The sequence below is a fragment of the Heterocephalus glaber genome, unplaced genomic scaffold, assembly GCF_053883595.1.
Source record: "Heterocephalus glaber isolate CG9 unplaced genomic scaffold, H.glaber_assembly_v1.0 deba00001564, whole genome shotgun sequence".
In the NCBI taxonomy this organism is placed as follows: domain Eukaryota; kingdom Metazoa; phylum Chordata; class Mammalia; order Rodentia; family Bathyergidae; genus Heterocephalus; species Heterocephalus glaber.
In genome coordinates, this window is record NW_028258351.1 from 19,357,837 (window position 1) to 19,380,891 (window position 23,055).

Below are 23,055 nucleotides of genomic sequence, written 5' to 3' on the forward strand. Positions count from 1 at the left end.
ATTAAACTCAGGGCCTTGTGTGTGCTAGGTAAGCTCTCTACCATTGAGCTACATCTCCAACAGTTTTTATTTTTTAATTTTGAGACAGGGTCTTGTTAAGTAGCCCAGGCTGGCCTAGAACTTGTGGTACTCTTGCCTCAACTGTCAAGTAGCTTAGATTATAGGCACATGGCAGGCTAAAAGTAACACTTTCCAAGTAATATTTCTTGAAGATAGATTCCATACATGGAGTTACCAAATCAAAGAGTAAAGAACATTTCTAATGTTTTTGATATATACTGCTAAATTATTTTTAAAACAGATTATATCTCATACTAGCAATAAACCCTTTCTAGTCCAGGGGTTATCAATTTAGCAAGGATTTAAAAAATATGGTGATTTTTTTTTTTTGGTACTGGGGATTGAACTCGGGACCTTGTGCCTGCGAGGCAGGTGGGGGAACAACTGAACTAAATCCCCAGCCCTATGAGAAGTATTTTTAATGAGGCACTTTTAAAGATTAAATGATGTTTGTTATTTTTATTTGTGTTCTTTGATTTCAAGTGAAGCAACATTTTTTCAAATTTGAGTTTTCTCTTCTCTGACATGATGTGTCTACTTATGTCCATTGGTCAATTTATTTGTTGAGTCTTGGTGTTTTTCTCCTTGGTTCATCTGTATCTTGTATTGGAAAGATTTTAGATCACTGCCTATTGAATTTTCTTGACTGGAGGCTTTAAGAGCAATTCCTTTTCATTTTCCAGGAGCACTGGGAGAAGGACAGAGTGACATCCTAAATTCACTGAGCTATATCTTCATCTCTTCCAGTCTCCTTAATTTACTAGGGTTCTATGAATTGATTTTTTTCCTTGTCACCAGTTACAATTTATTTTTCATTTAATCAATTTGTTCTTTAGTGTTCTTTGATCTCCATCTCCTACTTCCTTACTGCTTAGCTGATTGCTTTTACCCAATATCTTATTCTTATTTCAGCATCCTGAAGGGGCTGCTTCATGAAGAAATTGCTTGTACTTTATCCCTTTTCCAGATCATCATCTCCTTGGTCCTAATTGCTTGATCCAGGCTAATATCCTACATGCTTCATTAGCTCACTTTTACCTTAGGTTGAGGGTTGCTTGAGAATACTTTTTTACAACTACAGGCATAAAGGAAATATCTTGGGAAGATAATGGCCCATGGTTTTCCTCTATAACACATTCTGTTTTCACTCTTAGAGGCAGGAGAATCTATTGTCTTATTTCTTCAAAAGTTTGAAACCTATCATTCAGTCATCCTCAGCTTTCTCTTCTGCATTCTGAACCTGTCTTGCTTCTCCTCTCATGTCCCATGTCTTGGCATGTGACTGGAGCAGAGGATGGCACATCTTAATAGCTCTGACTGCTCTGCCTGTCTTTGCTCTCATTTTGCAGAAGCCCCTTTTCCTTTCCCGAGCTGTGCTGACAGGCCTGGCAGACGCTGTGTGGACAGAGGAGCATGATGCCATTCTGAAACGCTTCACCCAGGACTCCCTGGAACCCATCATCACCATCTTTATTGACCCCTGTTTTGGGCTGAAGCTGGAACTGGGCATGCCTATACAGGTGCGTACTCTGCTTGTCCAGTTTGGAGGTGGTCTTTTGGGGAATTGAAGGTTCTGTGGAGCCACAGCATTGTTATCTTCTCTGCTCAAGGCTCCATTGGGGATCAAGCACCCTACCTGGATGCAGGGTACAAAGAAGAATGAGGTAGCATCTTGCTTTTCTTTCTTTTCTTTTTTTTTGGTACTGGGGATTGAACTCCAGACCTTGCGCTTTTGAGGAAGGCGGCAGAACCACTGAGCTAAATCCCTGGCCATTTTGCTTTTCTTCTTGAGACAGGGTCTTGCATTGTGGCCCAGGCTGCACTCAAATTCGAAATCTTCCTGCCTCAGCCTCCCAAGAGTTGGGATTACAGGCATGTGGTTCCATGCATAGCTTCATTGTTTTGTTTTTTATGCTTGCATGGTCTGGTGTGGAAGATGTAATATAGACAAATATTTACTATAAATCTCTTAATAATATTAAATATATAAATAAAATCATATATTTAACCATATTTAATTTTAATTAAATTATTTATTTAAAATATATATTAATTATTTATTGATATTGGGGATGAAACTCAGGACCCTATGAATGCTACCCATGTGTTCTACCACTGATCTATACCCTCATGTCTACAATATATTTTGTTTTTTGGGTTTTTTTGGTACCAGAGATCGAACTTGGGACCTTACACTTGTGAGGCAGGCGGCGGGAGCACTGAGCTAAATCCCCCGTCCTACAATATATTTTGATAGATGCACAAAACTTTATAGGAGCTTTTGGGGAGCAGCTCTTAGAGCCATGTGGAATTTGGGGACAGATTGATGGTGTAGGTGATGTTTGAACAGAGGATGAAATTGGGACATAGGATTTCATGAAGACCAGGTAAAGGCTTTTCAGTAGAGAACACTATATACAAAGAAAAGAGTAATGTGAAATGATGCTGAGAAGGGGGATAGGGACAGCTTGTGAAGGGCCTTGTGCATTATACTAAAGAATTTGGCCTGTATCCCAGACAGAGCTATTGAAGTCTTTCTTGGTTTAGATCGATAACTCTTTCAACAATGTGGAGGATACATTAGAGAAGGGTAAACTTATGGCAGTGAGACAGTAAGAGAAAGACATATAGTAAAATGTGGTAGAATCTGGATGTTGGGTATACAGGTCATTATTGTAAAATTCCTTTAACTATTCTATATTCCTGAAAAATTTTAAATAAAATGTTGGAAAAGAAAGAGGCTCCTGCTTTGCTCCTATTGGCAGCACACATATGAAAATTAAAATAAAATGAAGGTTAGCATGGCCCTGTGGACACCATTTGTAAAGCAATCTATATTAAACAAAGGCAAAACAGGACATAGGTTTTTCCTATGTATTGGCAGTGATCAGCCACAAAAATATGATGAAAAAAATAAATTCATTTGCAAAAGAAACAAAGTTTGCTAAAATATTTTTATTTGAATATAAAAATTTAATATAGAGTAGGATTTATGTGAAAGAAAACAACTTTGTTGCAGGCTATAAAAGACTTGAATAAATGGTGAGCCATGTCCTGTTTCTGAATGGGAATCTTAATAGTATGAATATATTTTGTCTAAAAAATATATCTGTTTTTTTGCTTTTGTTTTGAGATGAGGCTTTGCTATGTTGCTCAAGCTGGCCTTGAACTCTGGGCTCGAGTGATGCTCCCACCTCAGACTCCTAAGTAGCTGGAACCACAGACATGTGTCACCATGCTAAGAGCAATTTTTTTTCTAGTGTGTGTGTGGGGTACTCGGAATTGAACTCAGGGCCTTTGCATTGAGCTACATTGATAGTCCTTCTTTTTTTGGTACCAGGGATTGAACTCGGGACCTTGTGCTTTTGAGGCAGGCAGCGGAACCACTGAGCTAAATTCCCAGCTGCTAGTCCTTTTTTTAAAGTTTTGAAATAGGATCTCACTAAGTTGTTTCATTGCCCAGCTTGAGTTCAGACCTGAAATCTTCCTGCTTCAGACTCTCAAGTGCTGGGATTATAGGCATGCATCATCATGCCTGGAAAAATCTATTATTTTCATGCAACTTTAATCATAGTGCCCAAATTCTAGCCCTTAAATTCCTTGGGTAAAACATTTTAAAATATATCCAGAAAAATACGTGAAAATAGCAAAGATAATAAAGAACAAAGAAAACAATGGAGACCTATTAGTATAAAAATCTTTTATTAAACGGTAGTGATTAAAATAGAGTTCTATTAGGAATATACATTGTAAACAACAGTACAGAAATATAGAAAGTATAAAAATAGACCTTATTAGCCACTGTACAGAAACATAAGAAACAGAAAATAGAAAGAACGGAAACAGATATGTAAGCGTTTTCTATAAAAATGGGATTTTAAAGTCTAGGGGGAAGGACGGGATTAGTTAGTGAATAGAACTGGGAAACATATGGCAATGAAGTTCTTCAATTAAAAAGAATCTATTTAGCCTTCTGAAATACATTCTATTTTTTTCTTTTTTTAAGGTGTTGGGGATTGAACCCAGGGCCTCATGCATGTGCTCTTTCACTGAATCAAATCCCCAGCCCTCTGAAATACATTCTAAATAGGTTATAGACTTAATTTCATTCCCCTAATTAAAATGGCTATATGAGGCCTCCTTTAAAAATTATTATCCCCTTTGCTATGTGTGCTATACAGGTTCATGCCTGTAATCCTAACTACTTAGGCAGTTGAGACAAGAGGATGGCAAGATTGAGGCCAGCCTGGGCAACTGAGCCACACCCTGTATCAAAATAAAATAAATGAAAAGGGCTAGGGATTTAACTCAGTGGTAGAGTGTTCCTGGGTTCAATCTGTATTACTAAAAAAAAAAAAAAATTGTCTTCAGGGTTGTCGTAGCTTAGTGGTAGAGCACTTGCCTAGCCTGAACAGGCCCTGGGTTCCTCCTGCAGCACATTCCCCCAATTACTCTTAAACACCTGATAAGCAAGCAAAAGGGAATACCAGCAAAAAACACAACAAAAAAAGCCACATGTAGCCTCTGGAGTAAACAAAGAAAGGAAAGAAAGATGCATAATCATATCTAGTAAATTTTTTAAATGGATGATAAAAAAATAAATGGTGACCAATGGAAAATGTAAGCACCCAGTCTGTGAACCCTCCCTGCCACAGGAAGGGTGTACCCCAGCTGGAGGGAGCAAACTGTTGAGGGCTTATAAAATCTCAAAAGAGAGAAAGAGCCTCATTGTTTTAACAAAGAATCGACACTGCCTTAAATAGCCTAACCACCTGCCCATACTCTCATCCAAGTCTCTTAGGCTAGAGAAAAGCAAATAAAATATAAAATACCTAATCCTTTCACTTTAACTTCAAGAGGCAGAATAAACTGGCCTTTCACAGTGGGGCATCAAGAAGTCGCCCATGGTAAGCTAGAGCCAAAAGAATGAATTCACAGAGCTTCCCAAGCATGAGCAAAATGAAGAGAAATTGCATGGCAACTGCAAGCATGTTATATCAAGGGGAAAAAAAAAATTAAAAAATAAAAGGAACAAAGCGTGCAAAGGAGGACGACAAGACTGAATGAACAGAAGGAAATTCCTCACAACAGCATCATGTTGTAGTACAACTTAATAAGAACACGAATTCAGATTTTAAAAAAGCCAAGAGATGAAATGATAAAAGGTGAGAATGGGATGAAAGGGAGAGTGCTGGCTTTAGGAAATGAATAAAGCAGCATGTTATAAAACTAATAGATTGGCAAAGAACTGAATAGCTGTTGCTGAAAATCCAGTCACTGACACGGAGGCGAGGCCCAGGGTAATCACATGCATGCAGAAGAAAGGGCCAGAGATACTAACACAATTAGAGAGAAGCTAATAGACTTGAAAGACAGGCATAGATATCTAGTGGAGTAAAAAGAGCCAACAAATGATACAGAATATAAAGATCAAAATATGAAGAATCTCCCTGAAATGCAAAAAGAACCAAATCTAGGAATCCAGGGGCCATGCCATATTCCACAAAATCAGTTACTCAGTGTTTAATGTCAGTACATATCTTGGTTATGGTACTAAAATTTGAGGATACTCATTCTTTGGGAACATCACTTATGCATTTTTTGGTTTTTTTTCCTGTACTGGGAATTGAATTCAGGACCTTGCACTTGCCAGGCAGGCACAGTGGCACTGAGCTAAATCCCTGGCTTGTTTTTGTTTTTTGAGATATGGTCTCACTATGTAGTTCAGGCTGGCCTTGAACTCACAGTGATCCTCCCGACTCAGGCTTCAGAGTGCTTGGAATTACAGGAGTCTGCCACCATGCCCAGCCTATATGTTATTCTTTTTTCGGTTTTTTGAGACCAAATCTCACTATGTAGTTCAGGCTTGCCTTGAAATCACTTTGGACCCTAGGCTGGCCTTGAACTCGCAGCAATCCTCCTCCCTCAGCCTCCTGAGTGCAGGGATTACAGGCATGCACCACCACTCCTGGCCTATCTGTTATTCTTGCAAAGGGTATTTAACCTGAATCTAATAATGAGGAAGTGATTAGATAAATCCAAAGGAATACTTTGGGAAACAGTTGGCTTAGATTCTTAGAAATATAAAAGCCATGAAGGAAAGAAAAGCCTGGGGAATTGTATAAAATGAAAGGAAAACTGGGCACAGTGGGACACACCTGTAATCCCAGAACTCAGGAGGCTGAGGCAGGAGAATTGCTGCGAGTTTGAGGCCAGCTTGGGCTACATAGTGAGTTCGAGGCCAACCTGCACTATAAAGCAGACCGTGCCTCAAAAAACAAAACAAAACAAAGAAACAGAAGAGACCTTTCCTTCTTCATTTCCCTTTTTTGTTTGTTTGTTTGTATTTTTTTTTGGTACCAGTGATCAAACCCAGGACCCTGTGCCTGCAAGGCAGGCAGCAGAACCACTGAGCCAGACCCCCCGGCCCCTTTGTTTCCCGTTTATTCCATTCAGGTGACAAGTCTATTGGTTGCTGTCACTGACAGCCAGGCTGGGTCTTCTGTCTTCAGGAAATCCCTCAGCCACACCCAGAAGGATACTGATCCAGCTTAGTTGGGTGTTTCTTACTCAAACTGACACAATCAGTTAACTATTGCAATGCCCCAAAGGCATTATCCAGCTCAGATATTCAAGTCGCCAATAATTTTCAATCTTCAAAGACCCCTATTTAAGAAAACCAGAAGGAAAACAATATAAACTGAGAGCTGGTAGTATAGTTGGGTGGGAGAGAGCAGTGTGTGCTCAGTATGCCTCAGGTCCCCCCAGATCCATCCCCAGCACTGCAAAACAAAACAAAATGAAAAAAATAAAACAACCCTTTGAGATCCAGCCAGTTAAGAAAGGAACCAAGGCCAGGCATGGTGGTGCATCCCTGTAATCCCAGCATCACTGCGAGTTCAAGGCCAGCCTGAGCTCCATATTGAGTTCAAGGCAAACCTGAACTGCATAGCGAGATCCTGTCTCAAAAAACAAAAAAACAAGGGCCAGGAATTTAGCTCAGTGGCACTGCACCTTCCTTCCAAGCCCAAGTTCCTGAGTTTGATCCCCAGTACAGGGAAAAACAACAACAACAACAACAACAACAACACCCCAGAAAAACAAAACAAAACAAAATGAACCAAATAAAAATCTCAGAAATAGGGAATTGATGAGCATTCAATTCATTTAAATAGCTAATACACTAAATAATGTACTAAACAACCGTAGGAGCTGTAGGTATGTCATAGAATGTGAATGTTATATGTAAACCTGGCCAATGTAAAATCATCCCAAAATAAAAATGGGGAAGTGGTAGGAAAATGAGAGGGAGTATGAGGGTGCAAAGGCTTTTGTCTTTCAAAGCACTGAGGCAATAAAACTTAAAATTGAATGGCATTGAGAAAACTTAAATGCTTTTTGTAATCTTTTTACTGTATTTATTTTTGGGGTTTTTTTGGTACCAGGGATCGAACTTGGGACTTTGTGCTTGTGCAGCAGGTGCCAGAACCACTGAGCTAAATCCCTGGCCCTATTGTTGTTTTTTGAGACAGGCTTTCAGTATGTAGTTCAGGCTGGCCTTGAACTCACTGTGTAGTTCAGGCTAGCCGAGAACTCAAGGTGATCCTCCTGCCTCAGCCTCCCAAGTGCTGGAATTGTGGGTTTGCACCACCACACTTGGCTTTTTCAAGTTTTCTTTGTCTAATTAAATTTAAGTGAAACTAAATGTAATCTTTATAACTAAAATAGCATGATGATATTTAAAATACAATTTTAATTAAATTTTATATGTATCAGGGTTGATCAAAAGATATGATATGCTTAAATAAAAATTATTATAGTAAAAGATACATTGCCCATTAATCCCCCTCAGGTACTCCCCCTCACTTCAGACACACATAGGCTATCATTCTTGCTACTTTTTAAAAAAATTTTTATTTTTTAAATATATATATTTATTGGTACATTTTGGGTATAAAATACATTTACATTTATCATTGGGTGTTTGTATCAGAATACTTTTTTTTTTTTTAGTACCGGGAATCAAACGCAGGTCCTTGTACTTGCAAGGCAGGTGGCAGAACCACTGAGCTAAATCCCCAGCCCTTTTCTTGCTACTTTTTGAGGCAGTTCGGGATGTTCTCTTCAGGAGTGTCTTTACAAAGTGTGATTAAAAAATATGGTGAATATTGCTGCTGAGTGGCATCCAATGAAAAGGCAGGCTTGTAAAAAAAACATTACAGTGTGTCCTCATTCACCTTATTCACCTTATCTGGTATTGTGTGACTTCTGGCTCTTCTCCAAAGTCAAAATGACTATGAAAGATAAGTGTTTTGAATTGATTCAGGACACAGGCAGCCACTAACACGTAACTAAAGACACTCATGACAGAAGACTTCTAGAACTGGAAAAATGTGTTCAAAGCTAGGAGGAGTATTTTGAGGGGTATTAATCACAATGTAATAAGTTGTAATGTAGCAAAGTTTTAAAAATTATGTTGGGTGTGGTGGTGCATGCCTGTCTCAAAAAAAATTAAAACATTCGCTGTATTTTTCATTCACATCTCATGTGTTTACAGGAAAATGTCTGAAATAATGTTTTCTCAAGTATTTAAAAAACATTTTTTTTATTAGTACATGTTTGCACATAATGATTACATTCCTTGTAGGGAGTTGGTACACATCTGCAACACATCTTAATTCTTTTTCACCTCTATCCCTTCCCCTCTGCTTCCTTCCATCTTTTGGACCCCTTCCCTTTTGTGAAAGATCTATCTCCTTATTTGTCTAGTATTAATGGTATTTAATTTCTAGACTTTTAGGTGACTTTAAAAAAAATATTTGTACTTGCCCATGTGTGCTTCCCTACCAACACTGAGGTCCAGCCCAGGGCCTCTAGACCAGTGCTCTACCGTGGAACTACATCCCCAGCCTTTCTGTGTCATTTCAGTGATTTATGATTAACATAGATCATCTTAACAAAAATAATACTTGTTAAGCTTTTTAAAAACATGGACATGAAATGACAAGATTTATTTCTGGGTAGTGGGAAAATGAATACTTTTTGAAGAAGATGGAATAATTATCAATTTTTTCTTTGTGCTTTATTTCCAGTTTTTAAAATTAAATAAATTGTAAAGTGTAATTATAAAATCACTAAAAAAAGAGATGAATCTGATCTTAGGGTGGGAATGGCCTTTCTAAGTATGTCGCAGCAGAACTTTAAAATATTTTAGATGTAGGGCTGGGGATTTAGCTCGGTGGTTCCAGCACCTGCCTCGCAAGTGTAAGGTCCTGAGTTCGATATCCAGTACCAAAAAAAAAAAATTTTAGATGTAAATTAATGAAGTTACACATTTCTGAATGTAAGTGGCCTCACTACTTTCTCATCTCTGAGACACAATACTGAGACTCACGATTTCAAGGAGGAAAGGTTTATTTCTGCTTGTTTGTTTTTTTTGGTATGGGGGATCGAACACGGGTCCTTAGCTTGCGAGGCAGGCGGTGGAACCACTGAGCTAAATCCCCAGCCCACATTTCTGCTTGTTTTGTAGAGGCTTCAGTCCACACTTGGCTGGCTCTGAGGGTCAGTGGAGGCTGCTCATGGCATGGCAGACAGGAAGCAGAGAGAGGGTGGAGAGAGGAGAGGGGGAAGAGATAAACCCTTCCAGGCCACGTCCCTGGTGGCCCACCTCTTCCTACCAAGTCACACGTTCTAAGAGCAAGTCACTTCTAAGCCTCCATAATCCAATCACCTTCCAAAAGCTCCACCTATGAGCTGCATGACACTTTGGGGGACATTTTAGATCTAAACCGTAACAGAAAGCAATAACAAAAATTCACCAATGGCAAAATTGAAAGACAAATGAAAAATTGAGGTGAAAGTATATGCAACTGAAATGGGAAATCCTCAACAGTTGTCTTTTAGTTTCATGCTTTTCCTTTGGCTGAAGTGCTTCATCCATTCTATCCTATTCCATCCCATCCCATCCATCCATCCATCCATCCATCCATCCAACAAACACTTACTGAACACTACTATGTGCTGGGTTCTATGTTAGGTCTTGGAGCCAAACTAGATAAAATACAGAATTCCTATCCTCGAGGCATTCTTTCTGCATTTCTTCCTCATATCTCTGCATACTGAGTCTGTACACCTATGAGAAGAGGAAACATCCCATGATACTCACTTTGTACATTTAGAAAAAGGTCAAGATAAACTAAGGGGCTAGGGATGGTGGCAAACACCTGTAACCCCAGCCCTCCGGAGGCTGAGGCAGGAGGATTGCCATGAGTTCGAGGCCAGCCTGGGCTACATAGTGAGACCCTGTCACAAAAATAAAAGAAAGATAAACTAAGGGACTGATGACAGAAAATTCAGCCAGGCTTCAAGATGGTGAGCCTCAGATTCCTTTGGGCATCATGACAGCGCCTGGAGACTGAGCTCTGATCTACTGTCTTTCACACAGACCCAGAACCAGCTGGTCTACTTCATTCGCCAGGCACCGGTCCCCATCACCCCAGAGAACTTCGAAGCAACAGTACAGTTTGGGACAGTCCGGGGCACCTACATCCCAGCCCTGCTTCGGCTGCTCAGTGGTATCTATGCCCCTCAGATCTTTACAAACACGACCTGGCCTGAAAGCATTCAGAATCATTTTACTTCCCATCTGCACAAGTTTTTGGCCTGCCTGACAGGTGAGCAGGAAGGCTGGAGTGGCTGATTTCTCCTTAGTAGAGCTTATCAGGAAGGCGGCAAATTCATCCTGGTCAGTACATGTTTGTTCAATGAGTAGAAAAGGGTATAGAATCTGCCCTTTTTGTGGTGGTAGGGATTGAACTCTAGGCTTCAAACAAGCCAAACACACACTCTACCAGTAACACTGTTAGCCCTGGTATTTATACTTGAATCAGTATTTTGTTTTGCAGTGCTGTAGATAGAACCCAGGGCCTTGTGTATGCTAGGCAAGTGCTCTACCATTGAGCTCCATTCCCAGCCCTTAAAAGAAGATTTGAAATGAAATCTCACTGTTTGTATCCAGTTTCACTGTGTATATCCAGCATGTAAATACACACACACACACACACACACACACACACACACACACTCACACACACACACAGATGGACATTTTGTTTCTGCATATCCTTAGTGTCCTAAATAAAAACTACAAATCTTCTGGGTTAAAGACTAAAGGACATCAAATATTTTTGTTGGATAACAAATAACCAGTCTCTGGTAAATAAATTACAATAGTGAAAAAAAGAATCTGCCTTCTAATCCATGTTCACTTTGCTGCTGTAGGACTGGTAGGGACTGTAAGGAACTTGTACTGTGATAGAGTATATAGATCTTTAAAATTATTTTATAGCCATTTCTTGTTATACTTTCATGAGGTTTTCCTCTTGCCTTCTGTCATTTCTCTTCCATTTCTTTCTTTCCTTTTTTTTTTGCAGGTAGGAATTGAATCCAGGGCTCTTATATGCTAAGTAGATGCTTTACCACTGAACTACATCCTCAACTCTTTTTTTATTGTGTTTTGACACAGGGTCTTGCTAGGCTGCCCAGACTGCCCTTGAATTCACAATCCTCCTGCCTTAGCCACCTGAGTAGTAGGGATTACTGGCATTCATCACCATGCCAGGCTCATTTCTCTTTTTGATACCAAGAAAGTATGGGTCATAGTTTCTTCTGCCTGCTGTTCTGAAATGCATATATAGTCATCCCTCAGTTTCATGGGGAATTGGTTCCAGGACCCTTTGGATACCAAAATTCCCTTATATAACAGTGTAGTACTTGCATATAACTTACATACATTCTCCTGTATACTTTAAAATCTCTAGACTAACTATAACACCTAAAACAATGTAAATGCTATGTGAATACGTGTTATACTATATTGTTCAGGGAATATTGATAAGAGAAATGTCTGTACATGTTCAGCAAAGATACAATTTGTTTTTTGTACTGGGGATCAAACTCAGGACCTTGTGCTTTTGAAGCAGGCACCAGAACCACTGAGCTAAATCTCCGGCCCAACAATACAATTTAAAAAATATATTTTCTGCCTCTGACTAGTTGAATCTGTGCACTCAGAACCTGTTGATATGAAGGGTGGACTGTATGTCCTGGGCTCCCCACCACAATCACATAATTGTTGTTGTATGATTGATGCTGGAGCAACAAAAACTCACCCCTTTGAACTCCCATGGTCCTTTCCTTAGACACACGTTACAAACTGGAAGGGCACACCGTTCTCTACATCCCTGCGGAGACTGAGAACATGAAGCCTGAGGTGGTAGTAAAGGACAAAGAGCTGGTGCAACGGCTAGAAAGTGAGTGGCTGGCATTGCCAGCATTTGGTAGGAATTTCAGAGGGGAAGAGGCAGCCCAGATGATGACAAAGGAGCTGGGTTAGATGTGCTATGTGGTGGCAGTGGTGGTGGTGGGGTAGACAGGGGAGGGCACAAATGAGTGGGAAGATGTGCAAGAGTTTTCATACTCCCGCCCACTGCAGCCTCCATGATCCACTGGACCCGGCAGATAAAGGAGGTGCTCAGTGCCCAGGAGACTGTGGAGACAGGAGAAAATTTAGGTCCTTTAGAGGAGATTGAGTTCTGGCGCAACCGCTGCATGGACCTGTCTGGCATCAGCAAGCAGCTGGTGAAGAAGGGCGTGAAGCATATCGAGTCCATCTTGCGCCTGGCTAAGTCATCCTACTTGCTGCCCTTTATGAAAGTGGCCCAGCAGATCCAGGTATGTGAATGGACCAGAGGCTGGGGGGATATGAGGGGAAGAGGGAGCCCATCTAATCATCAACACATAGATGGAATGGACTTAACTTTCAGGGAAAGACAATAGCAGTAGAACAGGGTCCCTAAGGAACTTACTGTTTAGGTGGAGAGACATCTAGTTAACCAAGTAGATACTGATTGTCCTCTGTGAACCAAACCCCTACCATCCAGCTGAGAGAAAAAGATTTACACAAAATAGGATTAGTACATGGCTTGGGAACTGAAGATGAACATATATGGTTCAGTCAAGAGAATTTCCAAATAAACATTTAAAAAATAAACTTGAAATGACAACCCGATTGTGTTAGTGCAGGGTCACCCAGGAGATGAGTAGTCTATATGATTCAGAGATAGAAGAACTCTCCCCTGGGTGAAATTTTCAACTCGGTTGAGGGAATTGAGCCATAACTAGCCAGAGAAGTCTAAAGCCCTGGTTGAGAACAGGGCAGTGAAGGCATTGGGTGACACCTTTGAGGATGGGATGGAAGTAATGTCCAGGTGGTTGGTCAATAGCTGTGGAATATCCACTTTGTACAGAGTTCTGATTTCAACCAGAGAAAATGGAGGAACAGACACCAGCCCTGGAGTCTGGTTTCCCTGTCTGAAATACTTTCATAGAAAATGTTAAATGAACCAGGCCTGGTGGTGCACGCTTGTGATCCCAGCACTCGGGGAGGCTGAGACAGGAGGATCACAAATTCTAGCCCAGCCTGAGTAATCTAGTGACTTAGTGAGACCCTATCTCAAAATAAAACATTTAAAAAAATAGGGCTGGGGATGTAGCTTCATACAAAAGGCCCTAAGTTCAATCACCAATACTGGAAAAAAAAAAGTAGTAACTGAATAAAAGGTGATATATATGTACACACTCTGGTCTTGAAGGTGTGGAGAGACCTGAAATGGTGACTCCTGGGTGGGATTCACCAAGAGGGCTTCCTGGCAGAGGCGATCAGGATGGTGTTCAAGATGAATTAAAAATGCTTGCTGCAGCTGAGGATTTAGCTCAGTGGTTCCGGTGCCTGCCTTGCAAGCACAAGGTCCCAAGTTCGATCCCTGGTACCAGAAAAAAAAAATGCTTGCTGTGAATCAGTTCTTCCTATTGAGTGAATGTATTCCCGGTTTCTCTTTGCTGCCAGGATGGCTCTGGCCAAGCACAGTCGAACCTGACCTTCTTGTCAATCCTGAAGGAACCTTACCAGGAACTGGCTTCTGTGCACCCTAAGGACATCTCCAGCAAGCTCCCGAGGCTGATCAGTCTCATCCGCATCATCTGGGTCAACTCTCCCTACTACAACACGAGGGAGAGGCTGACTTCCCTCTTCAGAAAGGTGTGTGGATGCAGGGGCAGGCGGAAGAGTGTTAGGATAGTGGGCATGTTGTTGGGGCTCAGACAGTTGGAAGTTGGTGGAATCCCCTGGCAGATGATGTGCGGGGGACAGAGGCTTCTACCTGCACCATCAGCTTTAGGGATATTCAGAGCTGGGGGCTGGGCTAGACTTCTGTTTCCAGATGCAAGTAACTTAGGGAGGAAAAGGGCTTTGAGAAGAAGAGTTAATGAGCATGGGGAGGGAGAAAGAAAGGACAGATTCCCAGGCTGGATTGTGCAGAAGGGAAGACCGTCTTTCCCTCATTTCCCAAGATGGAATCTGCAGTGGGAAAGGGACTGCTGAGCTGGGGTGGCTGGGGCAGTGCATCTGCAGAGCTGGGCCAAGGAGCAGCAAGGGCCGTTTAGGACAAGAAGTGCACGTAGAACCCAATGGTGGAGGACAGGGATGAGATGGGTCTCAGGAGACAAGTGGACCCGTGGCACAGTCAGGGAGAAGCAGAGAAAGGGTTGTGTGGAAATGAGGCTAGGAATTGAGGCTGTTAGGTGCCTCTTTGCAGATGAGCAATGAGATTATCCGCTTATGCTGTCATGCCATCTCCCTGGACCGGATCTTTGAGGGATACGTCTCTTCTAGCAAGGAGGACCTCCAAGGCTGCATTTCCTGTTGCCATGCTTGGAAAGATCACTACTTATGGGCTGTGCAGATGCATACTCAGTATGACAGGTTTCCACAACCTCCCACGTATTGCCCCGTGTCATTCTTGCAGAGGGGAGACTGACTCCTTTCATGTGAATTTTTTTGTAGCCTATGGATTGTTTTTCTAGACCTAAGAATACCTTCATCCAGGCAGGTTTTTCTCTTTGAAAGCAGATACTTAGCTCATACCCCTGGGATCTCCCTACTGTCATAATCTCTCCTTTCAGATTCCAGGAAAACTACCTGGTCTTTTTCTCCAAAGTTGGCCCACGCTATAAAATTCCACCCTGGATAAACCTTCTCTCAGAGCTTAGATACCATGTCTCCTTTCTGGTTCTTGTCACCTTGAGTCTCTTCTTTTGGGATTGGGAAAGTACTTTTGGGGTCTTGTTTTATGAGCTTCTGGTCTAAGTCTGCATGGGCAAGTTGACCCCTAGTGTTCTCATCTTTTAATTCAGTCCACCTTTCTTCTAACACAGGTTTTCCAGTCGGGGCTGGGTCCTAGACCAGACCAGCATATTTGCTCAAGTTGATGCTTTTGTGCAGCGCTGCAAGGACCTGATTGAGGTGGGAAGACAGTCAGGGAAGGACACTCAAAAGCCAACATCAGATCCTCCAGAACCTCTCTCCAGGAGCCAGGGCAGATAGGGCAGAGGCTGATTAAAAGGCTAAAGCTAGAACTTAACTGCCTTGGCCCCTCCTGCAGAATCATGTGCCCTTCCACCATCCTGTTCTTTTTGGCTTTTGCTGTTATCACTGCCCTAGCATCTCATGTTTCATTCTGCAGCCCAAATTTATCTCAGCATCCCCTTGCATCTGGTTGGTCCTCCCTAGTTCTTAGACATTTGAAACTGTATCAAAGAGCTCTGGACACACAAGTTCAGAAAGGAAAGCAGGAGCTCTCATGCTGGCTTCTTTTTAGGTATGTGACTGTCAGTACCACTTTGCCCGTTGGGAAGATGGCAAGCAAGGTCCCCTTCCTTGCTTCTTTGGTACCCAGGGGCCACAGATCACACGAAACTTCCTAGAAATTGAAGATACCTTTCATAAAAATTTGCACATGCTTCGAGCTGTCCGCGGAGGCATCCTGGATGTCAAGAACACCTCATGGCATGAAGACTATAATAAGTGAGCAGATTGCAAGCTGATAGAGCAAGGGAGGGAGATCTGGGGAGATAAGAATGGGAGGAATGGGGGAATACACAAAGGGAGGTGGGAAGACGATCAGTTCAGGGATGGGAAGGGCAGGAGAGAGCACCAGGGAGGCAGGTGGCTGGGCGGGTTCAGCATTCCAGATCACTCTTCTGGACTTGAATCTTGGTTCTGCCACATGGTGGGTATGCGTCATGAAGCAGATTACCCTCGTTGGGGCCACTGCTTCCTCATCTGTAAATAAGTTAATGATAGGACCTACCTCTTGCTTTGTTTAGAGGATGAAATAGATTCATGGGTGAAAAGCACTTAACCCAGTGCCTGGCTTGCAGCAAGCCCCAGGGCACAGCAACACATACGATTCTTTTTTTCTTTTTTTTTGGTACTGGGGATCAAATTCTGGACCTTGCAAGGCAGGTCGGCAGAACCACTGAGCTAAATCCCTGGTCAACACATATGATTCTTGTGTTTGGGCACTGCTCAGGGCACCCACACTTTGACATGCCTCTGATGGTGCAGATTCCGAACTGGAGTGAAGGACCTGGAAGTGATGACCCAGAACTTGATCACCTCAGCCTTTGAGTTAGTTCGTGACGTGGAGCAGGGGGTGCTGCTACTGGACACCTTCCACAGGCTGGCGACCCGGGAGGTACAGTCACCTGCCCCCCCCCCATCTCTCTGCTTTCCTTTAGTTCCTCCTGAGCGAACCTTCCAAGCACCATCCACCCACACATGTACCTTTCGCCACCCACTGAACCTCCTATGCGTCTTCCATCTGTACCCCTGGCTCCTACATCTCTAAGGACTGCAACTCCTGCTTTATAGCAGAGCTTTCTTCTGGGACCAGTGACTCAAGAAACCCACCTCCACAGGGCACATCATCCATTTCTTTCTCTTCTTTCTTAGGCCATCAAGCGAACATATGACAAGAAGGCAGTTGATCTGTACATGCTGTTCAATAATGAATTGGCCCTTGTGAATCGTGAGCTAAACAAGAAGTGGCCATGTCTGGAGCCCTACATGGCCCAGTATTCAGGACAGGCACACTGGATGCGGATCCTCCGCCGGCGCATCGACAGAGTCATGAATGTAGGTGCCTGGCTTCTTCTAGCCTCTGTCCCCAGTGCGACAGCAGGCTGTGCTGTGGGCTGGGAGGGTGGGGACAGGTCCAGAGAGGTTCCTTGCAGAGTTTTCATGACTGGAGACTGTCAGAGGAGGGGAGGGGCAAGTTCGGTTCAGTAGGCAGGCCCTGGGTTTAGTTCACAGAGAGGAAACTGGTGGCTAGTAGAATAGAGGTCACTTTAGGAATTTCAGGTCTGAGTGGAGAGGAGGAATAGGACTGGTGTTGAGCAAGTTGGACCAGCAGAAGAGCAATACAAACATCATCTAAGATCTGGGCAGGTCTTCTTGGGCCTGGTCTCAGCAAGAACAGGCACAAAGAAGGCAAAACCCTTTAAAACTTGTTTTTGGAATGTAGGTCAAAAGTTATTGAGGAAGTGACTTGCTATTATCTGATTAGTTCTAGGAGAAGATAAAGCAGCCTCTAGATATCTGGGCTAAGACAGGCCAGGATCTGCTGCAACTAGTTTTCAGACCTGTGCCTCTTAAATCCTTCAACTTCTGTAATTTAGTTATTATTTTGTTAGTGTACATTGCACAGAATAGCGGGTTTCCGTATATGTATATTTGCACATGCCTGTAACACGCTTTGATCATTTCTATCTGCTATGATACTTTGCCTTTCCCCCCTCCACCTTACTCTCCTCCTCTTCTCTAATAGTCTCCTTTCTACTTTCATGTCTACTTTTTTTTAGATTCCACTGTTATTCATTTATTTCTCCTAACTTTTTTCTTGTGCTGAATCTCCATGCTTTTTCTTCCTCCCTTTGACTCTCTTCCCCAGTGTGCCTTGGTGTCCTCCTTTGTTTTTCTTTTTAACTCTGTCTTCCCACTATGTTGTCAGAGACAATCAACTTCCACAGCCTGCCTTACATGTATTATTGGTGTGCGTGTGTGTGCATGTGTAGGGGGTCTTGGAGCGATGGTTCCACCTGGAGGAAGATGAAAAGAGTGCCCCCCGCCCCCTGTTCTCCCCTCTTAGTGCCTTTCTAGTGCCCATTTCCTGCCCCACATTGGGATTGGAGAGGAAAGTGTGCAAACCTACCAGCAGATGGTTCAGGCCATTGATGAACTGGTTCGAAAAACCTTCCAAGAATGGACATCAACACTGGACAAGGACTGCATTCAGCGGCTGGACATCCCCTTGTTACGAATCAGCCAGGAGAAGTCGGGCATGCTGGATGTCAACTTTGACAAGTATAGGATGCACTCTGGTCCCTTCTCGCTATCCTTGGTGCCTGCCAGTCCCCTTCTCCAGCTCTCCCAAGCTTGACTCACATCTTTTTGTTTCTCTCTCCATTCACCTGTCTCTCTCACTTATACTGCAGTATCTTTGCTATTGCTTCTTCATTTGAATTTTACAGCTTATTTTAAAAAAGAAAAGAAAAAAAAAACTAATTGAAAGCAAAACAACCCACTCACCTAACTTCTAAATCAGTGATGTAGCTGTTCTGCCACTAGATGGCCACGATGGCTCAGCTAAGTCATCCAAGCCCCGAGCAATGGTCTGAGCATTCATGAGAACCAATAGGGCTATAAAATCATGTCCTCTCCTATTTTTAGCTTTAAAATTATGACATTTTGTATTATAATTTTAAAGATATGACCATTCTATTAATTAATTATTCAAAAATATGCAGTGAGTGCCATATGTGTATTAGGAAGTGAGGTAGGCACAGTGAAGGCGCAGAATGACAAAGTCCCAGCCCTTGAGGAGGCCAGGAGGAAAGAGGAAGAAAAGCCATCTGTCTACAGTGTTTACAAACCCTCTGGTCACAGGTTTTCCCTAAGCAGAAGGAAATAACTTCCTACGTGATTGGTTTTGACTCCCTCTTGTCATCAGCTGTGCCCTGGAATGGGTGTTGCTTCCATGCTCCTAGGCTGGTGCTCTGGCCTTCACTTTAACCCATAAGGTCCATATTTATTGGTCACAAGTGGAGAAGGGGCTTTGCCTTTGCTGGGGAAGTCCTAAGTGAAGATGGCTCCCAAGGACAGGCGAGACAGCATGTGTCTGTCCTGGAGCCGAAGGGGGTCTGGCTGGGAGACGTGGCACACTACCCTTGAGAAAGAGCTTTTGTCACATCACCCAAGAGAGCCACCAAATTTCTCTGAGTTTCCTTTTTTTATTTGGAACTGGGGATTGAACTTGGGACCGAACTTGGGACCTTCCGCTTTCGAGGCAGGTGGTGGGCAGAACCACTGAGGTAAATCCCCGGCCCTCCTTTTTTTAAAAAAGAAAACCTAGGCCAGGGATTTAGTTCAGTGGCACCCCACCAGCCTTGCAAGCGCAAGGTCCTGAGTTCGATCCCTGGTACCAAAAAAAACCCAACCTTCTCTGAGGTTATCATGAGGCAAGATAACATATGTAAAAGTCCTCACAAAGGATAAGCAGTCAATAAACGTTGTTATTATTACTATTATTATTATTGGTTTTTGAGACAGAGTCTCACTATGTAGCTCAGGCTGGCCTTGAACTCACTATGTAGCCTAGGCTGGCTTTGAACTTACAACAATTCTCCTGGCTCAGCCTCAGTGCTGGGATCACAGGTGTGTGCCACCATGCCCAGCTAATAAGCATTATTTTTACCTTAAAAATTGCCTCAAAAAACTTGAGGAATACAGGAGTCAGAAACTTAGGAGTCAGATGTGGTGTGCACCTCTAACCCCAGCCACTCAGGAGGCCGAGGCAGGAGGATCACTTAAGTCCAGGAGTACAAGACCAGGTTGGGCAAGATAGCCCATCTTAAAAACAAATAAATAAATAAATTTAGCAAAGTGGTATACAGTTTTAATTCTTAAAATGGTTTAACCTTTTAGAAGGGCTAATAAATGCACATTGTACAAAATTCAAGTTACAAAAAGATAGAGAATTAAAAGTCTTCCTTCACTGCTATTCCCTATAACCCATTTTCTCTGAAGATTCAGTGTTCCTGGATCTTCTTGTAACATTTCAGAGATAAGTATATATGTCTGCATAAGCATCCTTTTTTATTTATAGCATAATGAAAAATTGTTCTGTGTATTCAAAGTAATTTAAAAATATTTAATTTTTCCCATTATAAAATTAATTATTGATCTTTTTAGGAAAGTTGCAAAATGTAGGAAAGTAGAGGAGGAAAAAAAATCCCCCAGAGATAACCACTTTTAATTTTTTTTTTTCTTTTTGGCGGTGGTCCCGGGGATTGACTCCAGGCTCTCATACATGTTAGGGAAACTCTGCCACTGAGCTATAGCCCAGCCCTGAGAGATATCTAGTTAGAATAATGGCTGCTCTTATCATCTCTTATCTGGAGCACCGTTTGCATAATCTTTACAGTAGAGTTTAAAGAGACCACTTTGGACCAAATATTTATGGCCTGGGTTTATGTGAAAGCCAAATAATAGCTAGACATTTCTTTCAAACTGAAGAGGTATATATTCCTGTCCTTTGGGAATGATTTTCTAGAAAGATATGATACTTCTATTTTGTGGTTTTAAGATAAAACTGCTCCAATCTGGTAAATAATGGAGACGAAAGAGCTTGATGGTAAGTGAAGGATTTTGAAAAGTCTGGACTCATTAAATCCATAAAGAAATCCAAGACAGTTTCAGTTTCTAAAACTTATTAACACTCCCCGGGAGCACAGATAACTTTATCGGGTTTACTGTTCATGTTCAAGGTCTGGTTAAGATCTTGAAATAAGCATACTTTTTGAAATGTCCTAATGGGCCTCCGAACTACCTCACTCTCAGTTCTGGGAGGCTTCCAGTCCTGAATAGTATTTATTTTATCCCACAAGAGGTTTTGTTATCCTACCTTATATCCCAAATATTTGAACTATGAAGTCCAAACTGGCTTTTACCACTTTTTATGGCCAGATCAGCTTTACAGATTGCACTTAACACAAACATATTGCAGATATCTCCTATATCCTGGTTGAAAGACCAGTGTTATCACTCTGCACAGCAGGGTGGAGTTTCCCCAGAACAGGAAAGGGGGCACTGACAGCTGTCATCTTTTGTTCCTAAGGCTTTCTTGTTTCCTACAGTGCTTTCCCACATGGTCAGTTCATTCTGGGCCATCAGGCCTGAATTCAGCTGGCTTCACTTTCCTATTTCTATCACCTGGTGACACATTTGGAGACATGTTATAAAAATATTTTATAAAAATAATTTCCCCAGTGGGTTTTAAAAAGAAATTATATTTGTCAATACAATAAAATTTATGTTCTGGAAATTTATTGACAAATTTCTGTCAAAGACTGAACATCAGTTTTTTTTTTTGGTACCAGGGATCAAACTCGGGACCTTGCGCTTTCGAGGCAGGTGGCAGAACCACTGAGCTAACCCCAGCCCCCTGAACATCAGTCTTGAAAAAGATTCTTTATAGGATTTTCAGCTCCATCTCAGGAAGATAGTGTCCAAATTAATTCTTTCAGCTAACAAATTCAAACCAAATATTGTGCCTTAAAGTTATCTTGAAAATCCTGTCCAGTTAAGAAAAATAAAGGAATATTGTATTTTGACTTATTGTTGGCCAGTATGTTTGCCCAACTGGGTTTGCCTTGATGTTTATGAATAGAGAAATTCAAGGCCTCCAGTTTGAATAACATACAAGAATATGTTTATGCTACTAGATACATTGCCATGTTATTCAAGTCCCTGTAGCCTCCCCATATAGGTGTAGCACAATTTTTGGTCATATTGCTCTTCAGTGTTTATTATAACTATATTGTTGACTGCCGAGATGAGTAATGTTATATTATATACAGTAGCTTCTTGTAACAGCAATCCAAAAATAATTGTCTTGACTTTTTTGAAAGACTACATTCATCCAGTTTCAGGCATCTACTGGGGGTCTTGGAGAGTATCCCACATGGATAAGGGGGCTACTATGATTCTTTCCTTGTTTGCATGATATTTGATCTTTTTGAAATAATTATTTTTGTTCACTATCATTATTTCTTTCAAATCAACTAATAAAATCCCTTTGAATAATACTTTCCCTCATGAGCTGACATATTAGCCATTTATTGACTTCACAATTTTTTCAGCTCTATCCCTCCCCTGTGCTCCTGCTTTGTCTGACTGGTTGGTTCTAAGATCTTTTACTGAGGTATCATTCTGAGGCTTTTCTGAGTCTCACCTTGTTGAGAGTTTCTTTCTTTCTGTGATGTTGGGGATGAAACCTAGGACCTTTCACATTGCTAGATAAGTGCTCTACTGCTGACCTACAGCTCTGGCCCTCTTGTTTGACTTTCTGTTTTCTCTGTCTTCCTGTTTCTTGGTTTATGCCTTTGTTTTGGTAGAGTACAGCCTTTCTTCAAGAAAAATGTATAGGAATTGAAATTTTAAAGTTCTTTCATGGTTGGCAACAACTATTTTCTGCCTTCTATTTATTGGACATTTGCCTGGGTAGAATTCTAAGGTCAAATTGTTCTAGATTTTACTTTGGAAGCTTTTGTTTTTGAGATGAGATCCTTTACATTGTTAAGGCTGGGATGGAACTCCCAATCTTCTAGTCTCAGCTCCCTGAATAGCTGGGATTACAGGTGTATGCGACTGTGCCTAGCGGGAGGCTCTTCATGTCTGGTGATCCACGACTCATTTGTGTTTGTGAGAGGCTTACTCACTTTGAAGAAATTTTGACTATTTCAGAAATAATGGATATTTATCAATGGAGATCTTCTGGCTTTGAAAAAAATAGCCTTTCTTCTACAATCTCTTAAAGCATGTATCACAGATAGATGAGCGCTTGGAAATAATTGCATTTATTAGAAGATAATTCTCCTGTAAGCAAAATAAAAATATGATCTTTTACAAAGTTTGAAATGTAATATTATCTCCTATATTGTTGATTCCATTGTTGCCTTAGAACAGACAAAAGGTTCTGGAATTTTTTCCTCAATATTCTTTCAAATAACAATTCAGTAATGCTCAGAATACAC

At 41.7% G+C, this 23,055-nt stretch overlaps 1 protein-coding gene across 19 annotated transcripts in view; it reads left to right on the top strand.

Annotated features, from left to right (window-relative positions):
- Nucleotides 1-23,055, top strand: part of Dnah2 (dynein axonemal heavy chain 2) — a 102,055-nt gene that overhangs the window by 7,628 nt on the left and 71,372 nt on the right. For 12 of the 19 annotated variants that reach the window (XR_002386988.2, XM_021238369.2, XM_021238374.2 and 9 more), the window contains 11 exons: nucleotides 1,410-1,580; nucleotides 10,508-10,736; nucleotides 12,264-12,374; nucleotides 12,557-12,795; nucleotides 13,970-14,161; nucleotides 14,718-14,884; nucleotides 15,337-15,424; nucleotides 15,780-15,985; nucleotides 16,529-16,658; nucleotides 16,916-17,098; nucleotides 18,111-18,325. Coding sequence is in view for 18 of the 19 variants with exons in the window: in XM_021238369.2 (XP_021094028.2) it covers nucleotides 1,410-1,580; nucleotides 10,508-10,736; nucleotides 12,264-12,374; nucleotides 12,557-12,795; nucleotides 13,970-14,161; nucleotides 14,718-14,884; nucleotides 15,337-15,424; nucleotides 15,780-15,985; nucleotides 16,529-16,658; nucleotides 16,916-17,098; nucleotides 18,111-18,325 (1,931 nt within the window). In the remaining variant the exon portion in view is untranslated. Of the gene's footprint in view, nucleotides 1-1,409; nucleotides 1,581-10,507; nucleotides 10,737-12,263; nucleotides 12,375-12,556; nucleotides 12,796-13,969; nucleotides 14,162-14,717; nucleotides 14,885-15,336; nucleotides 15,425-15,779; nucleotides 15,986-16,493; nucleotides 16,659-16,915; nucleotides 17,099-18,110; nucleotides 18,326-23,055 lie in introns of those variants that run through there. The other 7 variants (XM_021238371.2, XM_087191751.1, XM_021238375.2 and 4 more) reach the window with 6 other exon arrangements.